General features: G+C 42.1%; 1 protein-coding gene across 1 annotated transcript in view; it reads left to right on the top strand.

Annotated features, from left to right (window-relative positions):
• The window catches only part of PIK3CG (phosphatidylinositol-4,5-bisphosphate 3-kinase catalytic subunit gamma), a 74,549-nt gene extending 52,513 nt beyond the window's left edge, over window positions 1–22,036 (top strand). Inside the window, exons 11-12 of the mRNA XM_070469246.1 lie at window positions 19,829–19,911; window positions 21,936–22,036. Coding sequence (XP_070325347.1) covers window positions 19,829–19,870 — 42 coding nt within the window. The 3' untranslated portion in view covers window positions 19,871–19,911; window positions 21,936–22,036. The remainder of the gene's footprint in view (window positions 1–19,828; window positions 19,912–21,935) is intronic.
• The last annotated feature ends 3,004 nt before the right edge of the window (window positions 22,037–25,040 follow it).

Genomic DNA, 25,040 nt, shown 5'->3' with positions numbered 1-25,040 from the left:
ACTACTGGAGTGACTGTGAGGAGATACCTCATGTTCAAGGGCAGAGAAGCCCCACCAAGATGGTAGGTGCTGGAGCAGTGGCTGTGCGGTGCTGCAGCAACTTTGAGGAGATACCCCACATCCAAGGGCAAAGGAGAAGCCCCAGCAAGATGGTAGGAGGGGCGAAATCATGTTTATAATCAAACTTCATACCTGCCAGAGACACTCCAAGGGCTCAAACAAACCTTGTGCACACCAGGGCCCAGAGACCTCACAGAGACTGAGACAGAACTGTGTTTGAGGGTTTCCTGCAGAGTTATAGGTCAGCAGTGGACTGCCACAGGGGCAGGGGCTCTGGGTGCAGCAGACCTGGGTATGGCATAAGCCCTCTTGGAGGAGGTCGCTATTAGCCCAACCACAGAGCTGTGAGAATTCACACAGGACTGGGGAAACAGCCTCTTGGAGGACACAGACAGAACCTTATGCACCAGGACCCAGGAGAAAGGAGCAGTGACCCCACAAGAAACTGACCCAGACTTGCCCGTTAATGTCCAGAGTCTCCAGTAGAGGTGTGGGTGGGAGATGGGCTACTGCAGGGTTGGGGGCACTGAGTGTAGCAGTGCGCACATGGTATGTTTTGAAGGAAGTCGCCATTATCTTCATTACCTCCACCATAGTTTGACCTATATGTAGCAAACTATAAAACACTAATGAAAGAAATCAAAGAGGACACAAACAGATGAAGAAACATACCGTGTTCATGGATTAGAAGAATCAATATTGTGAAAATGGCTATACTACCCAGAGCAATCTATAGATTCAATGCAATCCCTATCAAGCTACCAATGGTATTCTTCACAGAACTAGAACAAACAATTTCACAATTTGTATGGAAATACAAAAAATCTCGAATAGCCAAAGCAATCTTAAGAAAGAAGAATGGAACTGGAGGAATCAACCTGCCTGACTTCAGGCTCTACTACAAAGCCACAGTCTTCAAGACAATATGGTACTGGCACAAATAAAGAAATATAGCTCAATGGAACAGAATAGAAAGCCCAGAGATAAATCCGCAAACCTATGGACACCTTATCTTTGACAAAGGAGGCAAGAATATAAAATGGAAAAAAGACAACCTCTTTAACAAGTGGTGCTGGGAAAACTGGTCAACCACTTATAAAAGAATGAAACTAGAACACCTTCTAACACCATACACAAAAATAAACTCAAAATGGATTAAAGATCTAAATGTAAGACCAGAAACTATAAAACTCCTAGAGGAGAACATAGGCAAAACACTCTCCAAAATAAATCACAGCAGGATCCTCTATGACCCACCTCCAAGAATATTAGAAATAAAAGCAAAAATAAACAAATGGGACCTAATTAAACTAAAAAGCTTTTGCACAACAAAGGAAACTATAAGCTAGGTGAAAACACAGCCCTCAGATTGGGAGAAAACAATAGCAAATGAAGCAACAGACAAAGGATTAATCTCAAAAATGTACAAGCAACTCCTGAAGCTCAATTCCAGAAAAGTAAATGACCCAATCAAAAAATGGGCCAAAGAACTAAACAGACATTTCTCCAAAGAAGACATATAGATGGCTAACAAACACATGAAAAGATGCTCAACATCACTCATTATCAGAGAAATGCAAATCAAAACCACAATGAGGTACCATTACACGCCAGTCAGAATGGCTGCTATCCAAAGTTTACAAGCAATAAATGCTGGAGAGGGTGTGGAGAAAAGGGAACCCTCTTACACTGTTGGTGGGAATGCAAACTAGTACAGCCGCTATGGAGAACAGTGTGGAGATTTCTTAAAAAACTGGAAATAGAACTGCCATCTGACCCAGCAATCCCACTTCTGGGCATACACACCAAGGAAACTAGACTGAAAGAGACACGTGCACCCCAATGTTCATTGCAGCACTGTTTATAATCGCCAGGACATGGAAGCAACCTAGATGCCCGTCAGCAGACGAACGGATAAGGAAGCTATGGTACATATACACAATGGAATATTACTCAGCCATTAAAAAGAATTCATTTGAATCAGTTCTAATGAGATGGATGAAACTGGAGCCCATTATACAGAGTGAAGTAAGCCAGAAAGATAAAGACCAATACAGTATACTAACGCATATATATGGAAGTTTAAAAGATGGTAACGATAACCCTATATGCAAAATGGAAAAAGAGACACAGATGTACAGAACAGACTTCGGGACTCTGTGGGAGAAAGCGAGGGTGGGAGGTTCTGAGAGAATAGCATTGAAACAAGTATACTATCAAGGGTGAAACAGATCACCAGCCCAGGTTGGATGCATGAGACAAGTGCTCAGGGCTGGTGCACTGGGAAGACCCAGAGGGATGGGATGGGGAGGGAGGTGGGAGGGGGGATCAGGATGGGGAAACACATGTAAATCCATGGCTGATTCATGTCAATGTATGGCAAAAACCACTACAATATTGTAAAGTAATTAGCTTTCAACTAATAAAAATAAATGAAGGAAAAAAAATAAAGTCTGACACTATTTCCACTGTTTTCCCATCTATTTTCCATGAAGTGATGGGACCAGATGCCATGATCTTAGTTTTCTGAATGTTGAGCTTTAAGCCAACTTTTTCACTCTCCCCTTTGACTTTCATCAAGAGGCTTTTTAGTTCCTCTTCACTTTCTGCCATAAGGGTGGTGTCATCTGCATATGTGAGATTACTGATATTTCTCCTGGCAATCTTGATTCCAGCTTGTGCTTCTTCCTTCCCAGGGTTTCTCATGATGTACTCTGCATATAAGTTAAATAAGCAGGGTGACAATATACAGCCTTGATGTACTCCTTTTCCTATTTGGAACCAGTCTGTTGTTCCATGTCCAGTTCTAACTGTTGCTTCCTGGCCTGCATATAGGTTTCTCAAGAGGCAGGTCAGGTGGTCTGGTATGCTTAGCCATAGAAAGGAATGCATTTAAGTCAGTTCTAATGAGGTAGATGAACCTAGAGCCTATTATAAAGAATGAAGTAAGTCAGAAAGAGAAAAATAAATATTGTATATTAACACATACATATGGAATCTAGAAAGATGGTACTGATGAACCTATTTGCAGGGCAGTAATGGAGATGGCATACATAGAGAACAGACTTGTAGACACAGTGGAGGAAGGAGAGGGAGGGACAAATTGAAAGAGTAACACTGAAACATATGTCTTACCATATATAAAATAGATAGCCAGTGGGAATTTGCTGTATGATGCAGGGAGCTCAAACCCAGTGCTCTGTAACAACCTAGAGGGCTGGGATGGGGTGGGAGGTGGGAGGGAGATTTAAGAGGGAGGGGACATGTATTCCTATGAGTGATTTATACTGATGTTTGTCAGAAACTAATACAATATTGTAAAGCAATTATCTTCCAATTAAAAATACAATAAAAAATAAAAATTTAGTGGAATTCACATGTAAAAAAACTTAACTACAAAGGTACAGTAATCAATACCGTGTGATACTGACATAAGAATAGACATATAGATCAACAGGCTAGAATTGAGTCAAATTTAAAAATGAGTAAAGGATCGGAATAGACATTTCTCTAGAGAAAATATGAAATGATGCACATGAAATAAACAATGAAATAAGCTTATCAATAAGCACATGAAAAGATCCTCAGCATTTTTAGCCCTCCAGGAAATGTAAATCAAACTCTCAATTAAATGCCACTTCCTACCCACTGGGACAGTTATAATAAAAAAGAGAATAATGAACATTGGTGAGGATGTGGAGAAACTGAAACCCTCATACACTACCGGTGGAAATGTAAAATGGCACAGCTGCTTTGGAAAACAATCTGGTGATTCCTCAAAAAATCAAAGATCGAATTACTATATGTGTGTGTCAGTCACTCAGTTCAGTCTGACTCTTTGTGACCCCATGGACAGAAGCCTGCCAGGCTCCTCTGTCCATGAAATTCTGATCCAGCAATTCCATTCTTAGATAGATATAAGAGAAATAAAAACTATGTTCAGATAAAAACTAGTACGAAATATTCTTAGAAGCATTATTTACAATAGGCAAAAATTAGAAACAACACAAAATTCACCAATTGATGAATGGATTAAAATGTAGTTTACAATTGAATATTATTCAGCAATAGAAAGAATAAAGTGAAAACATTGTGCAAAGTTTATGTGAAAGAAACCAGTCACAAGGGTCACAAACGGCATGTATTGTATGATTTCATTGATATTTAATGTCCAGATTTGGAAAATGTATAGAGACAGAAAGTAGATAAGTAGTTACCCAGGCCAGGGGCAGGGTGTGGTAGGGAGGAAATGGGGAGTGACTGTTCATGGTTGTGGGGTTTCTTTTTGACGTGATGAAAATGAACTAAAATTGATTGTGATGATGGTTACATAATTCTGTCACTATGCTAATAAAGCATACACTTTAATGGGTGGATTTTATAGCATGTGAATTATATCTCAATGAAACTTTTACATAAAAAGAAAAAGTAAATAAAAAAGAATGTGTAGAGCTTCCATGGTGGCTCAGTGGTAAAGAGTCTGCCTGCCAATATAGGAGACACAAGTTTCATCCCTGACTCAGGAGGACACCACTGCTGCAAACAAGTAAGCCAGTGCACCACAACTATCGAGCCTGTGCTCTGGAGCCGGGGAGCCACAGCTACGGAGCCCAAGCGCCACGCTACTGAAGCCTGGACACCCTAGAGCCCCTGTCTGTAACAAGTGTAGTCACCACAGTGAAAAGCCCATGCACCACCCCTAGAGAGCAGAGCTTGCTCTTTGCAACTAGAGAAAATGCCCACACAGCAATGAAGACCCAGCACAGCCAGAAATAAACAAAATTATATACAAAAAAAGAATGTCTATATGTGTATAACTGAGTCACTTTGCTGTAGAGATTGGCACAATGTTGTAAATCATCTATACTTCAATGAAAAACAAAAATTTAAAAATAAATGTAAATCGGAGATAATATCAGGAAATATCAATGTTCCTATCATTTTCTGAACTTTAAGATCAGAAGAGCTAACAACAATTTATTGTTTTCAACTTACCTATTTTGCTTTCATATGTGACCTCTTTGGAATGACACTAGATGAAAATCTGTTCTGTTCACTGGCTTTAAGAAAAGGATCATCCATCATGACCTCAGTAAACCACTCCAGTTCTGACAACAATTCCATGAACCAACAGTCTTCCCTAAGACCAACCTCATCTTAGATTTTGGGCTAAGATTTAATTTCCCTTAGGGAGAAAGATTAATACAGTAATTACAGTGTTTCCTTTTTCTTTTTTTGGTGTTTCTCTTTCTAATCTATAACCATGACTGTGGTCATATCATGCCTCTGCTCTATTGGTCTCATCTTGGACTTGATTCTTTATTGCAAACAATGAGCAAAAGTCCCTCATCTTAACTTAGGACAAAAGTGATGCTGTACAGATAAGTGACTTGCTCCCTGCTTTCATTTGTCTCTGATATTATTCCTTTTTTCCTTATAATATTTATTTATTTATTTGGCTATGATGGGTCTTTGTTGCAGCATGTAGGATATTTAGTTGTGGAATGCCAACACTTAGTTGCAGTGCGTGGCATCTAGTTCCCCGACCAGGAATTGAATCCACGACTCCTGCATTGGGAGTGCAGAGTCTTAGCCACTGGACCACCAGGGAAGACCCCCTGTCATTATAAAATGAGACTATCTGATCATGTCAATTTCAAGGAATACTATGATAAATGAATCACATATAAAAAGAAAATGATTACCTAGTAGCAACAGTGTCATTTTAAAAAATAATATGATACTGATATGGAACAACAGACTGGTTCCAAATAGGAAAAGGAGTACATCAAGACTGTATATTGTCACCCTACTTATTTAACTTATATGCAGAGTACATCATGAGAAACACTGGGAAGGAAGAAGCACAAGCTGGAATCAAGATTGCCAGGAGAAATATAAACAACCTCAGATATGCAGATGACACCACCCTATGGCAGAAAGTGAAGAGGAACTAAAAAGCCTCTTGATGAAAGTGAAAGAGGAGAGTGAAAAAGTTGGCTTAAAGCTCAACATTCAGAAAACTAAGATCATGGCATTTGGTCCCATCATTTCATGGGAAATAGAAGGGAAAACAATGGAAACAGTGTCAGACTTTATTTTTGGGGGCTCCAAAAATCACTGCAGATGGTGATTGCAGCCATGAAATTAAAAGACGCTTCCTCCTTGGAAGGAAACTTATGACCAACCTAAATAGCATATTAAAAAGCAGAGACATTACTTTGCCAACAAAGGTCCGTCTAGTCAAGGCTATGGTTTTTCCAGTGGTCATGTATGGATGTGAGAGTTGGACTGTGAAGAAGGCTGAGCACTGAAGAATTGATGTTTTGAACTGTGGTGTTGGAGAAGACTCTTGAGAGTCCCTTGGACTGCAAGGAGATCCAACCTGTCCGTCCTAAAGGAGATCAGTCCTGGGTGTTCATTGGAAGGACTGATGCTGAAGCTGAAACTCCAAAACTTTGGCCACCTCATGCAAAGAGTTGACTCATTGGAAAAGACCCTGATGCTGGGAGGGATTGGGGGCAGGAGGAGAAGGGGATGACAGAGGATGAGATGGTTGGATGGCATCACCGACTTGATGGATATGAGTTTGAGTAAACTCCGGAAGGTGGTGATGAACAGGGAGGCCTGGCATGCTGTGATTCATGGGGTCGCAAAGAGTTGGACATGACTGAGTGACTGAACTGAACTGATGATACTGATTACTATTTTACAGCTTTTCCAAACCCAAAAGATCTTGTCTTATTTCCATGATTGCTTTTAAGTGCCTTAATTTAAGGTTATTAACTTTTTTTTACTATACCACAGCCTTCTGAAAATCTGAAACTAGTATAGTCAAAGCTATGGTTTTCCAGTAGTCATGTACAGATGTGAGAGTTGGATCATAAAGAAGGCTAAGTGCCAAAGAATTGACGCTTTTGAACTGTGGTGCTGGAAAAGACTCTTGAGAGTCACGAAGACAGCAAGGAGATCAAACCAGTCAATCCTAAAGGAAATTAACCCTAAATATTCATTGGAAGGACTGATGATGAAGCTGATGCTCCACCTAATTACTTTGGCCACCTAACACAAACAGCCAACTCATTGGAAAAGCCCCTGATGCTGGGAAAGATTGAGGGCAGGAGGAGAAGGGGGTGACAGAGGATGAGACGGTTGGATGGCATTGCTGACCCAGTGGACATGATTTTGAGCAAACTCCAGAGGATAATGAAGAACAGGGAAGTTTGGTGTGCTGCAGTCCTTGGGGTTGCAAAGAGTCAGTCATGACTTAGCAACTGAACAACAACAACAGTGACTGAAGAGTGTGAGGAAAAGGTTTGAAAAAGTAACTTTTCCTGGGGGAGGAGAGTTCTCTAAGAAGACAGAAAGGAGGAAGAGAAGAGTGACAGGTAAAAGCTAATATGAAGCTTTTAATTTGGCATTCTATCAGTTTTCCTTCTACCCAGCATATTTAGATGGGAGTCTGTCCTCAGTTTATACTTTATATTTATTGCGTCTGAAGTTGTCCTAGAGAGTTCTGGCTGAGGTATTTCCCATCTAGAAAACTTTAATAATGGATCAGGGAATAACTATAATTTATTTTAATGCAATAAGAGCTTGCCACACTAAGATAGCTTTTTCTCCAAATTATGTTGTGCTTAATTTATGCTTTTTTCAGATTTTTACCCTAATGAATCCTTGTTTCCTTAAAACTATGAAGTTTTTGTCTTTAAGTGAAATTCCATTTCGGCACAATGCTTATTGAAAGCTTTGTTGCTGTGAGGGTAAAGAAGATGACTTGGCTACAACACTCTAGGATCTTAGAGTGTAAGGAGGGGATAAAGGGACAAACAATGTAGACACAAGCCAGAGCATGACAAGTGTCAGCCATCAGTATTGGTATTCAGTTGATGATTTTCCCCAAACTTTCCTTCCGTGTTTAATTCACAGTGGCAAGTAAGAATCCGAATAAAATGCAAACATTGCATTGGCCAAAAGTTTGTTCGGTTTTTCTTTTTTCTTTTCTTTTTTTTTTTTTTTTTTTGATGTGGACCAGTTTTACTGATTGTGGACAGGCTTTATTGAATTTGCTACAATATTGCTTGTTGTGGGTGCATGCTTACTCATGTCCGACTGTCTGTGACCCTATGAACTGGGGACCAGCAGGCCCCTCTGTCCACGGGATTCTCCAGGTAAGAATACTAGAATGGGTTGCCATGCCCGCCTCCAGGGGATCTTCCAACTCGGGGATCAAACAGGAGTCTTTACCGCTGAGCCACTGGGGAATTCCTTGCTTCTGTTCTATGTTTTGTTTTTTTAGCTCCGAGGATCTTAGCTCCCTCACCAGAGATCAAACTAACAACGCTGCACTGGAAGGCAAAGTCTTAACCACTGACTGCCAGGACAGTCCCACATTATGGAAAAACCCAAACGAACTTTTTGGCAAACAATTATCCCAATATAAGGCCTTTGGCACACTATTATATATTATTTTTTCCGGTTTACAGTCCCGCTCAATAAGAATACTCAAGCCCTCTAATACTCTAGCACTTTGATCTCTTCAGTAGATTTACTCCCTCTAAAAGAACAAATCATGATAAGCCAGAAAAGCAGAGGAAGTCTCAAAAGTAAGCCAGAGACTCCAGTAGAAAACTGTTTAATTCTCTATGATCTTAAAAGATTCAGCTGTTTTTAAATTGTCTCACCAGTTGGGTCATTCTTTAGATAGCTCTCAGAAAAACACAGGTAATACTAACATCTTAAAATCCACCAATACGATGCATAAATATTAGAAACTTTCACAAATCCAAAACTCCAACTCCCTTTATACACCAAAGAATTAATGGAGTGATCTCACAAAGCAGACGATGAGGTCTCTCTGGCAGAGAAACAGAAAAACATTTTCATTTAGAAGATGGTTGTAAAGGCTCTTAATCCTCTGGGTGTGCATGCCATCTATTTGAAGCATGTGTCACATCCATTATATTTTCTCATTTTCCTCTAATGCTTCAACTACTAATGCTGCAATCTAATATGCTACTCACTATTAAACCTGAGAGTTTAGTCTTGGATGGGCCAACCGGATAAAGCTCGCTGATAAGTTTGACTGCCCAGCAGATCTAGAGAACCTGTTCAATATTTCTTAGTTGCACTGCTATGGCAAAAATCCCTGATCCCATATGAATTCACCTATGTCTCCTAAGGCGGTTGTTTCTGCCCTCAAGAAGTTTTGTTGAAGTTCATTTGCTCATGTTCAAAATCCCTACATGGACCTGGGTTTCTTTTCTAGGAGGAGACAATAAAAAACAAACAAGCAAACAAAAAGAGTAAGCACTATCCATATGAGGTAATTCAGAGGATGTACCAAATATATGAGCCATGATGCCTGTCCCGCCACAGTCCAAACGAGGGAGCTCTGCTCTGCTCCAAGAGAATGTGACTTCACCTGGAGACAGTTGAATACGAGCTAGTCCATGGCTTGGCTAATGACTTGTGAGGTGTCCTAACATGGGAAGTTAATCAATCCTTGTCTTGAAAGTTTTTAACTAAAAAATATTGAGAAGATAAGGGCATAACGATCTCACACTCTCAGTGTCTCATGTTCATAATGGAAATGGTAATATAAGTATTCACAACATAGCAAGGATTAATCAACAATAGTAAAGCATTTGGAATAAGATCTGGCACTTAATAAACATACAGTAAATGCATTGTCATCATCATCATCGTGAGTGATTGTCGTCTATTCAAAAAATCTTGCATGAGAATGCATATGTATATGTATGCAATGAGGTGAAAATGAAAGGAATGAGAGATGATTAGCCCTACTAGACACGAAAATAAAAGAAAAATAAAGCTACTTTAAGTAAAATTACACACAATTCATTAGAAAGAAGCAGATATAAATTGTTCTTGAAATTGACCCAAATATATATGGAAATTTAGTATATGATAAAGGTGGTATTTCAAATTAGTGAAGAAAAAAGTACATTAATAAATTAATTTTAAACAACTTGGCAGTTATTTGGAAAATAAATCTCTAACTCACCTCTGATATAAAAAAAATTCTAGATGGGTCAAAGATTTAAATATAAAAAAATAAAAGTAATGGAAGGAAATGTGGATGAATATTTTATAATATTACCGATGCTTTTCTAGGATGAAAAAATCTCTGAAGGTATTCAAAAAAACTGTAATTAAAGCAAGTGTTGGAAGAAAAGTTAGAAGCAAACATTCGGGGGCAGAAATAATGACGTGAAAGACAAATAGCAAATAGAAATATCTGCAACACAAATGAAACTCTGAGGACTAATTCCTATAAAATATAGAGAAGTCTGACTTCCCAGGTGGTACAGTGGATAGGAATATGCCTGCCAACGCAGGGCACACGGGTCCAATCCCTGATCCGGGAAGACTTCACGGGCCTTGTGGCAACTAAGCCCATGCATCCTAACTACTGAAGTCTGTGTGCTCTAGGGCCCAGGAGCAGAAATTACTGAGCCTGTATGCTGTAGCTACTGAAGCTAGTGCACCCTAGAGCCCACAGGCCACAACTACTGAGTCTGTGCCGCAGCTACTGAGGCCCACACGCCTAGAGCCTGTGCTCTGCATCAGCAGAAGCAACCACAGTGAAAAGCCTGCGCACCACAATGCAGAGTAACCCTGCTCACTGTAGCTAGAGAAGGCCCGAGTGCGGCAATGAGACTCAGCACCACCAAAAACAACGTAAATAAACAAAGTCAAGCATCTCTTTAAAAAATACAAAGAACTCTTAAAAATCCGTAAGAATGATTTTCCTTTCTGTCTTTCAAAAGAAAAGGCACAAAGAGCGTAAAAATAACTAACAAATACAGGGAAAATATTTAATCTCTTTATAATTCAATACATGTAAATCTTAAACAAAATTCAGTATCATTGCAAAATTATCAGATTAGCTAAGACTTCATTTATAACCATCTGTGTTGTTGAGAATGTGGGAGAAGCTATTTGATTCACTGCTAGTGGGACAGTTTGATCATATATTTTCAATTTTCCTTTTCCTAGCAATTCTCTTTCTACATACTTGGACAAAAATGCAAGAGTATGTATAAAGATGTTTATTGCAACATTGTTCTTAACAACAAAATACTGGAAACAGTCTAAATGCCTGTTAATAAATGCTAGGTCATTCAGTAGTATCCAATTCTTTGCAGCCCTATGGACCGGGGACCAGCAAGCTCCTCTGTCCTTGAGATTCTCCAGGCAAGAATACTGGAATGGGTTGCCATGCTCTCCTCCAGGGGATCTTCCTGACCCAAGGATCAAAACTTCATGTCATGTCTGTTACATTTGTAGGTGGATTCTTTACCACTAGTGCCACCTGGGAAGCCTGCTAATAAGGCACTAGTTTAAAAAATTCCATACTCTAGAATACTGTATAGCCATTAATAAAACCATGGGTAGATGTATATATTGCATGTACTGATATGATGGCGCTAGTGGTAAAGAATTCACCTGCCAATGCAGCAGACTCAAGGGAGGCGGGTTTGATCCCATGGTCAGGAAGATACACTGGAGTAGGAAATGGCAGTCCACTCCAGTATTCTTGCCTGGAAAATTCTGTGGGTAGAGGAGTCTGGTTGGCTATAGTTCATGGGGCTACAAAGAGTAAGACATGACTAAGCAACTGAACATACACTGACATGGAAAATGCCCATGATGTATTTTCACTGGAAAAAACAAAATGACAGAAGAGAATTTTTAATAACCCATTTAAGTATTTCAATATCAATATAAATAAGCATGATATGTCCCATCTATATATTCATACTTACATAAAATATATTCATACTAAAATATATGCATGAGGCCTATTATGCATGTATCTTAAGTAGTAGTAGTGGTGGTAGTTTTGTACCTGTGGTGATCCTGTTTGTATACAACTTTGAAAGTGTCTAAGTGGTATCCCCAACTCCTAACTTCTGGGGAATGGGGTGGTAGGTAGGAAACAAGACAGTCAGGAAGGAAATCAAAAACCTTTACTTTTTAATCTTATACATTTTTGCAGTTAGAATTTTCATAATGAATGTGTATTATTTTTATAATTTTAAAAACTCAAAGAAATTATTAATCCTGTAATGGCTCATTGTGGCAAAAAAAAAATCTCAGACTCCTTAGGGTCTCACAAAATTGGACACAACTAAAGCAACTTAGCACACACACCATGGGACATGGTCCTTCATGGACCTAGTGCCTGTAAGCAGGTCTACATTCACTGCTGCTCCCGCAAGATGGTCCCAGATCCCAGGGTCTGGTAACATCTCTCTTCATCTCTCCAGCCCAACTGGAGGCAGAAGCTTCCAAGCTGTTGCTAAACTTGGAGCTGCCTCGCTACCTCTGTTGGAATTATTAGCTCTTCCATTGGCCATGTAACCACTTCTCTGCATTCGGTTTTCTCCTTTTGAGATAACTGAAGTGCTATGTGTTTTCTGGACTGAGAATGATGTCCTATTCCTTCTTCATATGGTAATAAAAAAAACTAACACAGTCTGTTCTACCTTATTATAAATAAGCCCAGCAAGTACTCCAGTACCTTTGGGCTTTTGTTCAAGTTATTCCCTCAGACTGGAATATAATTCTTTCATCTTTCAGTCAAAAACTTACTCATTCCCTAAAGCTTGGCTCAAAGCCTGTCTTCTCCAGGAATCCTCATCTATGTCTTACACATATTCACCGGCAGCCTGCATTCCAACCACATGTAGAAGCCAGTGGCTTATCCCAATGCACTTTGTGTAAAGTGTTGAAAAAGACACTCCAGTGGCAGGGGACATTGCAGGCCAATCACCTAACACCTTATTGGCTGCTGAATTATCAATTTTTTTTTCTATTTTGAAAAGCTGAGAAGTAGTCACCTCATCATAGAGCCTTTTGTAACCACCCTATAAATAATGCATCCTTTTCTGGGGAAATGTAATTGCCAGTAAATTCCAAAGTCCTTTGTTTTATTTTTTAATGAGCTCACTTTCGCATTTAGGTGCCTTTTAATACCACTTTTCTCTTTGGTTTGGTAATAAATGGCTCCACATTCTTGCTCCAGTTCAGTGAAAGTTCTTTGTAAAGACAGTGCCAGCTGAAGTGTAGACATGTGTGTCCTATCCCAGTGTGTAGACGCATTTGTGGAAGCCAACCCCCAGGGGTCAGAATTAATAAACTAGAAGTAGACGCAGGGATTTGGTCATTAGCTCAAGAACACTCAGGTCTGTTTCTCTGGAGAGTAACCTCTTATCTGTTGTGAGCATTGGGGTTTTCCCCAAGAAATTTTTGACTCCCCATCACCCAGTGATAAAGGAGTAGGTCTGAATGACAGAGAAGACGATGAGTAAGCTAATGAACCTTTTGTATATTGCACAAAGATGCTTCTGATCTGACAATTTTGATGACTATTTTAGGTCTTTTTTAATCCTTTAACAAGGAAGAAGTTGTTAAAGCTGTTGAAGCTGAAACTTGGATACTTTGGCCACTAGATGCGGAGAGCTGACTCATTTGAAAAGACCCTGATGCTGGGAAAGGTTGAAGGCAGGAGGAGAAGGGAACGACAGAGGATGAGATGGTTGGATGGCATCACCAACTCAATGGACATGAGTTTGAGCAAACTCTGGGAGTTGGTGACGGACAGGGAGGCCTGGTGTGCTGCCATCCATGGGGTCGCAAAGAGTCGGATGCAACTGAGCGACTGAACTGAACAAGGAAGAAAGTTCTTTTCTGACTTGCCAACTTAGACCAAATAGGCCCTATATTTACCCTGAATATTCTTCCTTCTTGTTACAAAACCACAATATGTATCTTTTTAGGAAAAAGTTACAATATGTAATACATATATATAATTAATGAATGCTCTTCAGAAAATCATTTCATAGATGCACACTTGTATCTGACCTCAGTTTGTAGAGTGTAGCAAAGGCAAATGGTTGAGAAATGTTTAAAATATTTACAGTATTAAAATTTCATATTAACACTTAATACCTCTTAGTGGATAATCCTATTAGGAGAGTCGCTTCTTAGGAGAGTTCCTCCCTAGGGAAAATTACTTGCTAGGGAGGAAACAAAAGTCCCAGAGTTCCCTGCATCCCAGTTGATGCTACTTTTGCCCCCCAAGGAAGCACAAAGAACAGCATAGGGCACTGGGCATGGTGAACAACCAGGCCTGTGACACCTGCATTAACCCAATTTTCATCCAAGTTCCAGCAACCCCACTATCATCCTTGGCCATTATCAACATTGCAAACTCCCTTCCCCATTCTACTCCTCAAATCCAATTTTCTATTATTCACCTGTCAGCTGTCATTCCTTATGTGATGGTAAATAAACCCTTTTATTATTAATCTAATTAAAGAAGTTCCCCACCCTCTGTGTCCTCTGCTTTCCTTGTGTAGAAGGAAACTCCAAAAAAAAAAAAAAAGAAGGAAACTCGACTCTCAGAGTCTCACCCTTTTCTGCAGTCATCTGCTATAGAAGCTGTGCTGCAGTTTCAAGCCCTACTTGAGTCCGGACTCCTACCATTTCCACTCCCAAGTCATTTATATCACGGGTAGTCCCTCACTGTTATTCTCATCTCTGACCTCACCACACATTCACCTTAAACTCAATGACTTATGTTACCACTTCTTTCCAGAGCACATTGCAAAAGACCATTCATAGATCACCTTAGTCTCCTAATACCTTGGGCTTTCAAGACCACACCTTGAGTCTAATTGCTCCCTAGAATTTCTACTGTTATACCCAGTCAATGCTACTTTACTATGGTAGCCCAAGCAAATTGAGACAACATCCAGTATCAACATGGGTTCTCTATATGAACTTCTATACTATACTCTGAAACAATGAGTTTTCTTATGCAAAATTTAGATGCACAGTTTTAAGATCAAAGCATGAAGTCATCCTCTGTAATCCTCTGTCTCCTCCTCTGTAAAACAGATATGCCATCTCCTGCTCTGCCACTCTCACATCATCACTGTGACAATCAAACACACACGGACACACTCTGCACACACGGACACACTCTGCAAACCTGTAAGTGCTAGGAAATGCAAGCATCACGTGATCAGGCTCCTGGCCACCTTTTGAGCCCAGAAGGCAGCTGCACATTATGAATGTCAGCTCCTTGCTTCCTTTTTCACTCAGAACAAGCAGTTACTGTAATTCTTAGTTGAAATAATTACATGGGGAAGCATCCAGAAAGCAGCAGGAAAATTTCAGGCAGCCCATTCCAGGGAGTCAGCCCAGGAGGAAACCTCGGAAAACCTCAGCCAGAGAAAGGAAGACTAAAACAAAGGTGCAATTTTAAGAAGTAACAGAGCCAAAAAGTGGAGAGAACTCTGGCTTTTGTTTCCAAGGAAACAGTCTGTGTCCCACAAGCAAAGACCCTTCCAAGGGGAAGAGAGAGAGAATCTTCTCTGGCTGTGGGGTTTGGAGAGGGTGTAATAGGGAAGAACAAACCTGACTCCATGTTGGATCTGTTTCTTTAACTTTGGTATTCCATTGCATTTGCTACAAGTCAATCACCACAGATGTTGCCTACAACTTTAAGTATACATAATAACGCATCTCTGGGGGAACTCTGCCTCCCATGCCTGGATGTAAAGCTAAAATACCTTTGTTTAGCACAGGGCAGACATCCTGACTAGGCCCACCTGTGAATGGCTGCAGGAAAGAAGAATTTAGAACATCTCTCCTGGAGTCTGCTGCTGCTGCTGCTAAGTCGCTTCACTCGTGTCCGACTCTGTGCGACCCCATAGATGGCAGCCCACCAGGCTCTCCCTACCTGGGATTCTCCAGGCAAGAACATTGGAGTGGGTTGTCATTTCCTTCTCCAGTGCATGAAATTGAAAAGTGAAAGTGAAGTCACTTTGTCATGTCCAACTCTTTGCGACCCTATGGACTGTAGCCTACCAGGCTCCTCTGTCCATGGGATTTTCCAGGCAAGAGTAGTGGAGTGGGTTGCCATTGCCTTCTCCATTCTGAAGTCTAGCCAGAATCAAAAAAATATTTACAAAAACTTACTGCCTTTTTTTCTTTACCTCCCCATCTCCCCCTCTTTATTCTATAAAAGAAACTAGCATCCAAACTCAGGCAAGGTGGTTCTTTGGGACACTAGACCCTCATTTTCTCCGGCTGCTGGCTATCCAGATAAAGACTCTATCCCTTGCTCCAGTGACTTGTCTTTCAATTTATTGGCTAGTGGTGCAGAGATCAGTACAGCTCGGATTGGATAACAAGGGGAAGAAAATGTATATTTAAGGCCTAAGAGAAAACAAATCATTTGCTCTGAGCATGGATAAAATTGAAAGCAACAAGGAGAGGAAGAAGGTGAATAGCCTGAACCTGGACTAAAGTAAATTCCACCAAACATGGTTAAATACACACAATGCCTAAAGCAAAAGCAGGAACTCAAGTTCACACATCAGCCAAACCACAGTCTCTCACCAGAGAAGCCAAGACATAAAAGTGTTTGGTTGGAGTGCTTGCTCTGTGGGATGGGATGAAGGGATGCTGCACTGAAGGGCCTGGCAGCACCACAGGCCCAAATACTGGAGATACAAAACCAAAAAGCTCACCAGACAACTACAGGTCAGCTGCAGGCACGCTCCACCCCCAGCTCTCCGCTCCCAAGTCAAGACTTGGAGATAAGTCATTGTGTTTCAGGACCCCAGTTTTCCCCTCTATAAAATGAGTTGATTCAGCTTGCCTTCTAGGGTTGTTGTGAGACTCAAGTGTGTTCTAAGAGAAACCATTTCATAAATGGAAAGGAATCACACACAAGTAGATACAGGTATTTCCCCAGAGCCTCATTCCGGGGACTTGAGCACACTCGAGCTTAGATCCGAGCTCTCTGGGGGCCTCCAGGATGTTCATTCTAACCAGAACCACTTGTTTTCTGGTGCGCCTAAGCCACGGCACAGAGGTGGCTCTGTTACCTGTCACCTGAAGCTCTATTTTTTCTCCCTCCTCTCATTCCTCAGACTCCTACTCAGAGCAACAAACTATAAACCCTCCAGACCCCCACACTCCCCACCCACCTCCTCCAGCTCAGATTCCTCATCTCCTGCTTCCCCATCAGGGGAGCCAGAATTCACTAGAACCTGGCCTAGAACCTACTAGAATCTGTAGACCCTGGCCTACAGGGTCAGCACCCTCCACTCTCCTCTACCTTTGTCGCCTCTTTCTCTTGCCAGAGGGGGACATGTGTTTGTCTTGGCCAGAAGGGGTCAGAGAGAGCAGTGAGGATTTCCTGTGATGGGCTACACCAGCACCGCAGACCTGGCACCCCAAGCCCTCTCGGAGCTCTCTGAGGGGCACAGAGGCAGCTGGGGTGTCATGGGGGCCCCAGAGGAGGCTGCAGGGCTGGCTTCGTGTCCTGTCCATGCACTCAGGCTCCAGCCTCTTGGCACCACACTGGGAGGGTTCTCCCCAGCCCCTGGCCTCCGTGGACTCCAGAGCACTGGCTCATCCCCCTGCAGGCTTCATTTTTGAACCTAAATTGGAGCCAAGGACTCCAACAAATTCAGTCACACAGGACTCATTATGTTTTCTTTCCTTTTTCGCTCTTTGCTAGAAAACAAAAAACTAACTCAAACCAGGATTATGTAACAACCTAGAGGGATGGCAAAGGATGGGACGTGGGAAGGAAGTTCAAGAGGGAGGGGACATATGTATGCTGCTGCTGCTGCTGCCAAGTCGCTTTAGCCGTGTCCGACTCTGTGCGACCCCATAGACGGCAGCCCACCAGGCACCCCCATCCCTGGGATTCTCCAGGCAAGAACACTGGAGTGGGTTGCCATTTCCTTCTGTGCATGAAAGTGAAAAGTGAAAGCGAAGTTGCTCAGTCCTGTCCGACTCTTCGCGACCCCATGGACTGCAGTCCACCAGGCTCCTCTGTCCACGGGATTTTCCAGGCAAGAGTACTGGAGTGGGGTGCCATTGCCTTCTCTGGTACAGATGTATACCTATGGCTAATTCATGTGGATGTATAGCAGAAACCAAAGCAATATTGTAAAGAAATTATCCTTCAACTAAAATAAACAGCAACAACAGCAACAACAAAAAACTGTGCCTACCATCCAGTTTGGCAGTACTGTGTTCACCAAGGTTTACTCACCTGACAGGTTTACTCCCAACTCCTTAGTATTGAGCCCCCAACTCCAGGGCAGAGACAAGTTCCCATCCTGTGACGAGATGTTTCCCTTTGGAGGGAAAGAGGGCATGGAGGCTGCTCCACGATAATAGAATGTTTTATTGTACTTCACAATGTCCTTTGCTCACCACATTATTTTGCTGGAGCCTCACAATCACCATATAAGGGAGGTTGTTCAGATTAGAAATGGACCTCACAAAGGTCAGATAGCCTGCTCATCAAACACCCAAGCTGACTAGGGATGGTCCTGGAGCCTAAGTTGTCTTCTGATCACTTCCCCTCCACAAGTTCTGGAACTGAGGAGGGCTCTGGGAAAGAGACTTTTCTGCTCCAGGAGAGAGGATGCCTGGAGCCACAGAGCCAGGAGGGCTCTGCTCCTTTGCACTGGAGCCAAAGGAGTGAGAATGAAGTCCCACCACCTATGAAGATGGCCCTGTGGGTCAGAAATCCTCTCTGCTCCTAGAGCTGGCTTTCCCCAAATGTACAGAAGACTGCATCTTGCTGCTTGCTCGACGGCAACCTGTAGGAGGTTTCCTTGGGGGTGCATGAGGAGTAACGCCAAAGGCATGCCCCTCCCTCCACGTGGTGCCCATTAGAACCACCTGGAGACCTCATTGGCCACACTGACCACCTGGCCTGGTGATTTAAATCTCTGCAGATGGTCTGCTGCCCAGGGATGATTTAGAACCACTGCCCTAGGTGATGCGAATGAGTGAGGCAGACCTGGGATGATAAGGGTGGGTCATAGAATAGGGGCACTCCGAAACTGGACCAATGTGCTGTCACCTCTCTTCTCTACTCTTTCCCCAAACTGTTCCCTTTTAACTTGAATCTCTGAATCCTTCAGTTCTGGTTTGTTTAGGCTCTCACTTTCTGCCACTGCCCAGCCCGAAGTCTCACTGCCCAAAAAGTGTCCCCCGTCTATTCTAGAGGCCCCCCGCCCAATTCCATAGCATCACTCCCTGATGGAGAGGAGAAGCAAGGAGAAAAGTGACTGGCCAACCAAAGACCCACAGCATAAGATGAGGAACTGTCTGCCCAGAGATACCAGCTACCACTCAGCACTTTGAGCAGACTGAGGGGCCTCACAGAGCCACTTAAACTCATTAGCTTTCCTTCCAGGCACTTATTTAACAAACTCTGAGCCAAGCTTCTCCCAAACACCTACTGCTTACTGCTTCCCTGGAGCTAAAGCAAGAGCAAAGTAACACCATATATATATATATATATATATATATCTCCAGCACCACAGTCAGAATCAACCCTAGAACCTAGCAAGCAGTTTTGTCATAACTCCCACATAAGAGAGCTGCATTCCCAGACCAGGTCACAGGAGCAGGGAGACAAAATATGGTCTTTTTTTTTAAACCTTTGGCATTTGATGGCAGGTGGGATTTTAGTTACCAGACCAGGGATCCAACCCACATCCCTGCACAGAGTCTTAACCACTGGACTGCCAGGAAAGTCCCTAGATGTGGTCTTCTTTAATGTGGTAACAGAGCAGTCTCTGCAGCATAGGCAATACAAAGAGAGAGGGTAGGTGGTCCTATAACCTGTTTCAATTATCCTCACAACAACCTGTGAGATAACAACTGTGATCTCTGTTTTACTTCTCAACAGAAGGCCAAGGAAGACATATGCCCAGAACCTGAGAGTCAATAAAGGCAAAAGTGTTTGTTCACATACCTCAAGTTCAGGGGAAGGTGGGTATTAACTGCTCATCAACAGCAAAATATCTTAGGGGAGCCTGAGAATAACTTCAACAAGGTCTCGACTAACAAGTAACAAAGGCAAAATGTAAGCCACAGGTTGTCTGAATCTGAGTAACCTGCTTTTCTTCTACCCAAGGTCAAGTCCATTCAGTTCCCTAACTCATCAGCAATGCTGCTTAACTCAGGCTGCCTGCTGCCCTCCTGACATGTCACACAAGCCCTCTGCCCTGAGGAGTCAGGGTCTGGGTTAGGACAAGGAGAGGATGGGTACTGGAGGCCCTAGCAGCCCTGTTGGGGAGATTAGGGGAGCCTGGTGGTGTCACCGTGGAGGGTGCAGGAGAACTCAGAGCCTCAGGGGAAACAAGGTCTCTGCCTGTTCCCAATACCTGGCCCAGCATCCCACTGTCACGTCCTGAGCCTCAGCCCATAAATGCTGTGACACCAATGACAGCTGCCGCTCAGCGCCAGTACCATGTGCCCCTGGGGATGCAGCCCCACCCTCATCCCAGACACCATCAGTTCTCACCTCCCCATTCAGCTCAGTCACCAGAGGTCCAGGGACCCTGACACTCAGCGTCACCCAGAGTCTCAGGCTTCCACCTCTGGGCCTTCGTGCTGGCTCTTCAGTCTGCTTGGGCCCCTCTTCCCTGGCCATCTGTACAGTGAAATCTCTCACATCCTTCAGCCTTACCTCCAACTGAGGTCTATGCCGACCACTCCATATTAGATCACACACATGCGCACGCACGCACATGCCTCTGCCTGCATGCTCCTCACTCCTTTATCGTGCTCTCCCGAGTTTGTCTCCTTTTCCATAACACGTAACACCTCCTAACCTAGGACATCATTTCCTTGGGGATTACTTTTGTTATTTTCTTTCTTACCCAGTTGGAATAGAAGCTCCACCAAGTGGAAATCTTTCATTTGTGGATGCAGCCCAAAGACCCAGAGAGTTCCTAATAAATTGTAATGCTCTATTAACACATGTGGAGTGACAGATGAATGAATGAATTTACATTTTGTTCGCTGTGTCCTTAATCTATTAAACACTTGGGGATCCACCACATAAGCAAACTTCCCTGAGCCCTCTGGGAACCCTGAACCAGCTCTAAGTTCAGTGTCAGTAGCAGAGCCTCAGCTTTTCTGTCTTTTTTTACCTTTTCAACTCAAGCCAAGCCTGGCTTTTCACTGAGAACCTCTTTAAAAGAGGCAACTTTTTCTCAGCTTAAATTCACCACCCACAGATTCACCTTCTGTATCTAAAGTAGCCCTGACTCTCTTCCATGACCTTCTTCTTTGAGCTCTTCTTTCTTTCCTTTGAAGCCCTTGTTATAACATGAAATTATTATCTTATAACTAAAATGTGTTAGTGAAATATTTTAGTCTTATAATAATTTAAAAATTACCCTATATTCTCTAGCTTTTACAATTAATTTTAAATATATATTCATATTTTGCTGCAATAATTATTTTAATTGGTAATTATTATATTATTGTTTAGCATTGTAGCATTTTTCTGCAACATAAACATTATCAATGAGATAAAATACTTTATCCTTCCTGCTGATGATCAGTGTAGCAAATAATGTTAACAACTAGTACAATGATTCCACTTGTCCACTTAAAAGGTTAAAATTATGGTTACATCTGTATCTTTAATTTTCACCTATGCTAAATACATAATGTACATCTGTTATTGAATAATATAACTTTCCTGTGTTATTGTGATACATATTTTAAGCTTTTGTCAATGTTGAGAATTTTTTTAAATCTTTGACATTTGTTTGTGGTAGTTCAAAGTTTTCAAGATGGTAGAGAAATATAGAATATGTATAAAGGAAATGATAATATTCCATTTTAAAATTGTTCATATTAATTCTGTAATCCAGAAAGCAACTATAGCCATAAGCAATTCTAGAGTCATAATGTAATGTAACTGTGTGTTTCAAGAGACTTTGCAACAACATGAAGTTATTTCTTTGTCCTTTACCTGTCTGTGATTGTTCTCCCTCTAGATTGTAAGCTCCATGAGAACAGGGACTGCACTTGTTTTCCTCACCACCATATTGCCATGAGCATTCACGACTCCACTCAAGGAATATGAGGCAGCGGAGAAGAGATGAAGAGCTGAAGGGGTGGGAGGCATCAAGGAGAGCTGGATCTGTCCTTGTTTATTCAAATCTCTCCACCTTATTCAGCTGCAAAGGAAGAAATGATTCCATTGAGGCATAGTGTCCCCTCATTCTACATTAGACAGTGAGTAGATCTTGAGAAGAAATAGGCCTTTTGGATATTAAAGAGATGAGGCACAAGATCTGCTAAAGAGGACCTGGTAATGGAAGTTGGATGTAGAGGAAAGGGAGGTCCTAGTTCACAGGAAACAGGAATGACGAGAGCCAAGTCCAAGGCTATTGACATGTTCTCTCCCATTTGCTTGATTAAGGGATTCATGGTGGCTAATTCCAGGCTCCATCCCATAGACACAGATGGTGACCAGAGAGCTAATTCTTCCAGTCTATGTGTTGACAGCTCTGTCTCCTTGATCTTCCAAATAAATTCAAGCATTCCATGAAGTGATATCAAATCACACATTTGATTCTCCACATTTAGAATAGCAAACTTGGTTACATGCCCACCCTCTGCTAGAAGATTAACACGCATCTCCTTGCCTGATACTCACCATAATCACAGGATGTAGCTCTCATGGTTCCCATTTTATGAACAAGGAGTCTCTGAGTATGTGAGGAGCATGGATTGGTATTCAGGCAGCCCAGTGCCAAAGCTTGCAAGCTTAACTACCACATTTTACTGCTTCTTTTTACTGTCACCTTTTTAGTAGAACTCCATGGAGTTCCTTTGACAAGGATAATAGCCCAGCACCCCTGTGCTCTGCCCTCAGCCATGACTTGTTTACAAAGCTGGCCCTACGGTTGTCAGCAAGAGAGGTGCCAGTTCACAAGAGTTAGTAGATTAAAAAATAAAGCAGTTGACAACAATTGCCTATGTGTTATTTTATTTTGAATTTTCATTGCTCTGGAAACCACTCCTGTTGTTCCCATTCTGTGAAAATGAGAAAAGCCACGAAGTGTCAGTGACACAGCGGTCGCCAAGTCCTCTCTGTGATGTGGGCTCCTCCTGCTGTAAGAAAAGCTAAGTCGCTGAGGATAAAGCCTGAGGAAAGCGCTTTCACATTGCAAATATCTATCAGTGCATCACTTACTTTTCCAAAAATAGGACTTTTATTCAGATCTACTTTGTTCTCCTTCAAAGAGAAACTACATTTGAACAAAAGCATCAGTACCACCTGCAGCGCTCTGGCACGTGCACATGAAGTTATTTCTGAAACCGAGGACTGTGGGCTTGGGGCAAGGGGAGCATCTTCCTGCAAAGTTTCACTTAGGATATTCCGAATTTCAACCTGAGCCACTGTCTGTGATTCTGTCTGCCTTCCATGCCGGCTTTGCACAGAAAGGCTTCCTATCTTTGCCAGACCCTTTTCCCAGGCTGTCCCTGAAGGCAGGTGCTTGTGGGGATTCTGAATCTATTTAACAAACAGAATATGGCTAAAAGAAGCATCTAGGGCAACCTAGAAACTGAATGAAAGCAATGGAGAAAAGCTGTCTTTGCACATCTAAAGCTGAGAGGCTAGAAAAATAGAAGGATGAAAGAAAAGGTTGCTACAAGAAGACATGTCCAAGGAGTGGGGACCTCACATTAGTGAGAACAGGAATTCAAATGGACACTTTCTCCCTTCACAGCTACAGCTGTGAATCTGTAGTCTTCCTAAAGCTGCAGCCCACACTAACTGTTATGAGGAGGGCGGAACGCAGTAAGGACTTCATCTCGTTGTTTGACTTGGAAGTAACAGCACCGCTGCCTTTCCTCTGAAGCCAGCTGGCCAGGTGCTGCACAAGAGTGTTCCTTGCCTCTTCTCTAGATGAAAACAGCAGGCATGGGGTGCCCTTTGTGGCGCGGTGGGGGTGGGGGGGGGGGTAACTGCCACTTAATTATAATGAACCAAGCCCCTAAGCAAACAGTGTAAAGCTCAGGACTACTCTAAAACCACTTTGCTGCCTGACTAAAGCTTATGGCCTGAATACATTCAAAGTAGACTCTGCATGGAAGAAATCCCTTGAGATTCAATTCATAATTTTCCAGTAAGAGAACAATATCCTGAAACAGGGCTTCTTAGAACTGTAGTCTGAACCATCTGTATCTGAATTAGCTAGGGTACCTATTAAGAATTCAGAGTCCTGGGCCTCATCTCAGGCTTACTAAATCAGATTTTCTGGGCGGTGGCACCTGAGAGTTTGCATTTTGCAGAGTAAGGGGCTTCTGAGGCATGGGACGGTTTGGAAATTGTTGTATTTGAGAAATAAAGACTTAAACTCTTTCTCAGAAAAATTCGGCCCAGGTGAGACTGCAAACATTTTCAGAGCAGAATTTTTTTTTTTTTCCCCAAGCTCTCTCTTGTTATGTTAACAACAAAAGGATTTAGGGAGCTGCAGATTCATTACAGACAAAAGATCTATACACAGAGAGGTGGCATCCAGTTCATTTCAGTGTATGTTTCGCTACCAGTGCTGTCTGCTACTTAATGGTAGTTCACCCGAACAAAAGGAGCAGAGATGCCAGTGTTGCAGGTGAATATGACTTCTGCTTGCAATTGCCATGGAAACGGCAGCCATTATCACTAGATAGAATTCCCTCCCAGCAATCCTGCTGTTCTATTTTAAAAGCTACTGCTTCTGCTTGCTTCAAATTGGAAATCCTACTTTCTTGGGGCATGGTTCTGAGGGTTTAAAAATGTGAATCCAAAAGAGAAATAAACAGGGAATTGTGCTTTCCTGCCACTGTGCTTTCTTCTCTTACAAGTCTTCCAAAACCATCTCAGCATAATCCAAACAGGATGGAAATTCTTCTCATCTTTTGGCACAAATCTCATCTTGCCTCTGGCTTGGAGAGGAATAGGAGAGGGTGAGTTTAGGGTTAAAATCATTCATTTTCCCTCCTCCTCTCCCTTCTTAAAATCAATAGGCTGAATTATAAATTCATCTGCACCAGGATATTAAGTTGAAATTTTTAAATGTTTATTCTACATGAGTTAACAGGAATGTTTT

The sequence above is a fragment of the Odocoileus virginianus genome, chromosome 1 (assembly GCF_023699985.2).
Source record: "Odocoileus virginianus isolate 20LAN1187 ecotype Illinois chromosome 1, Ovbor_1.2, whole genome shotgun sequence".
NCBI lineage: Eukaryota > Metazoa > Chordata > Mammalia > Artiodactyla > Cervidae > Odocoileus > Odocoileus virginianus.
Note: the sequence above shows the minus strand (reverse complement) of the source record. Positions and strands in the feature narration are given on the sequence as shown.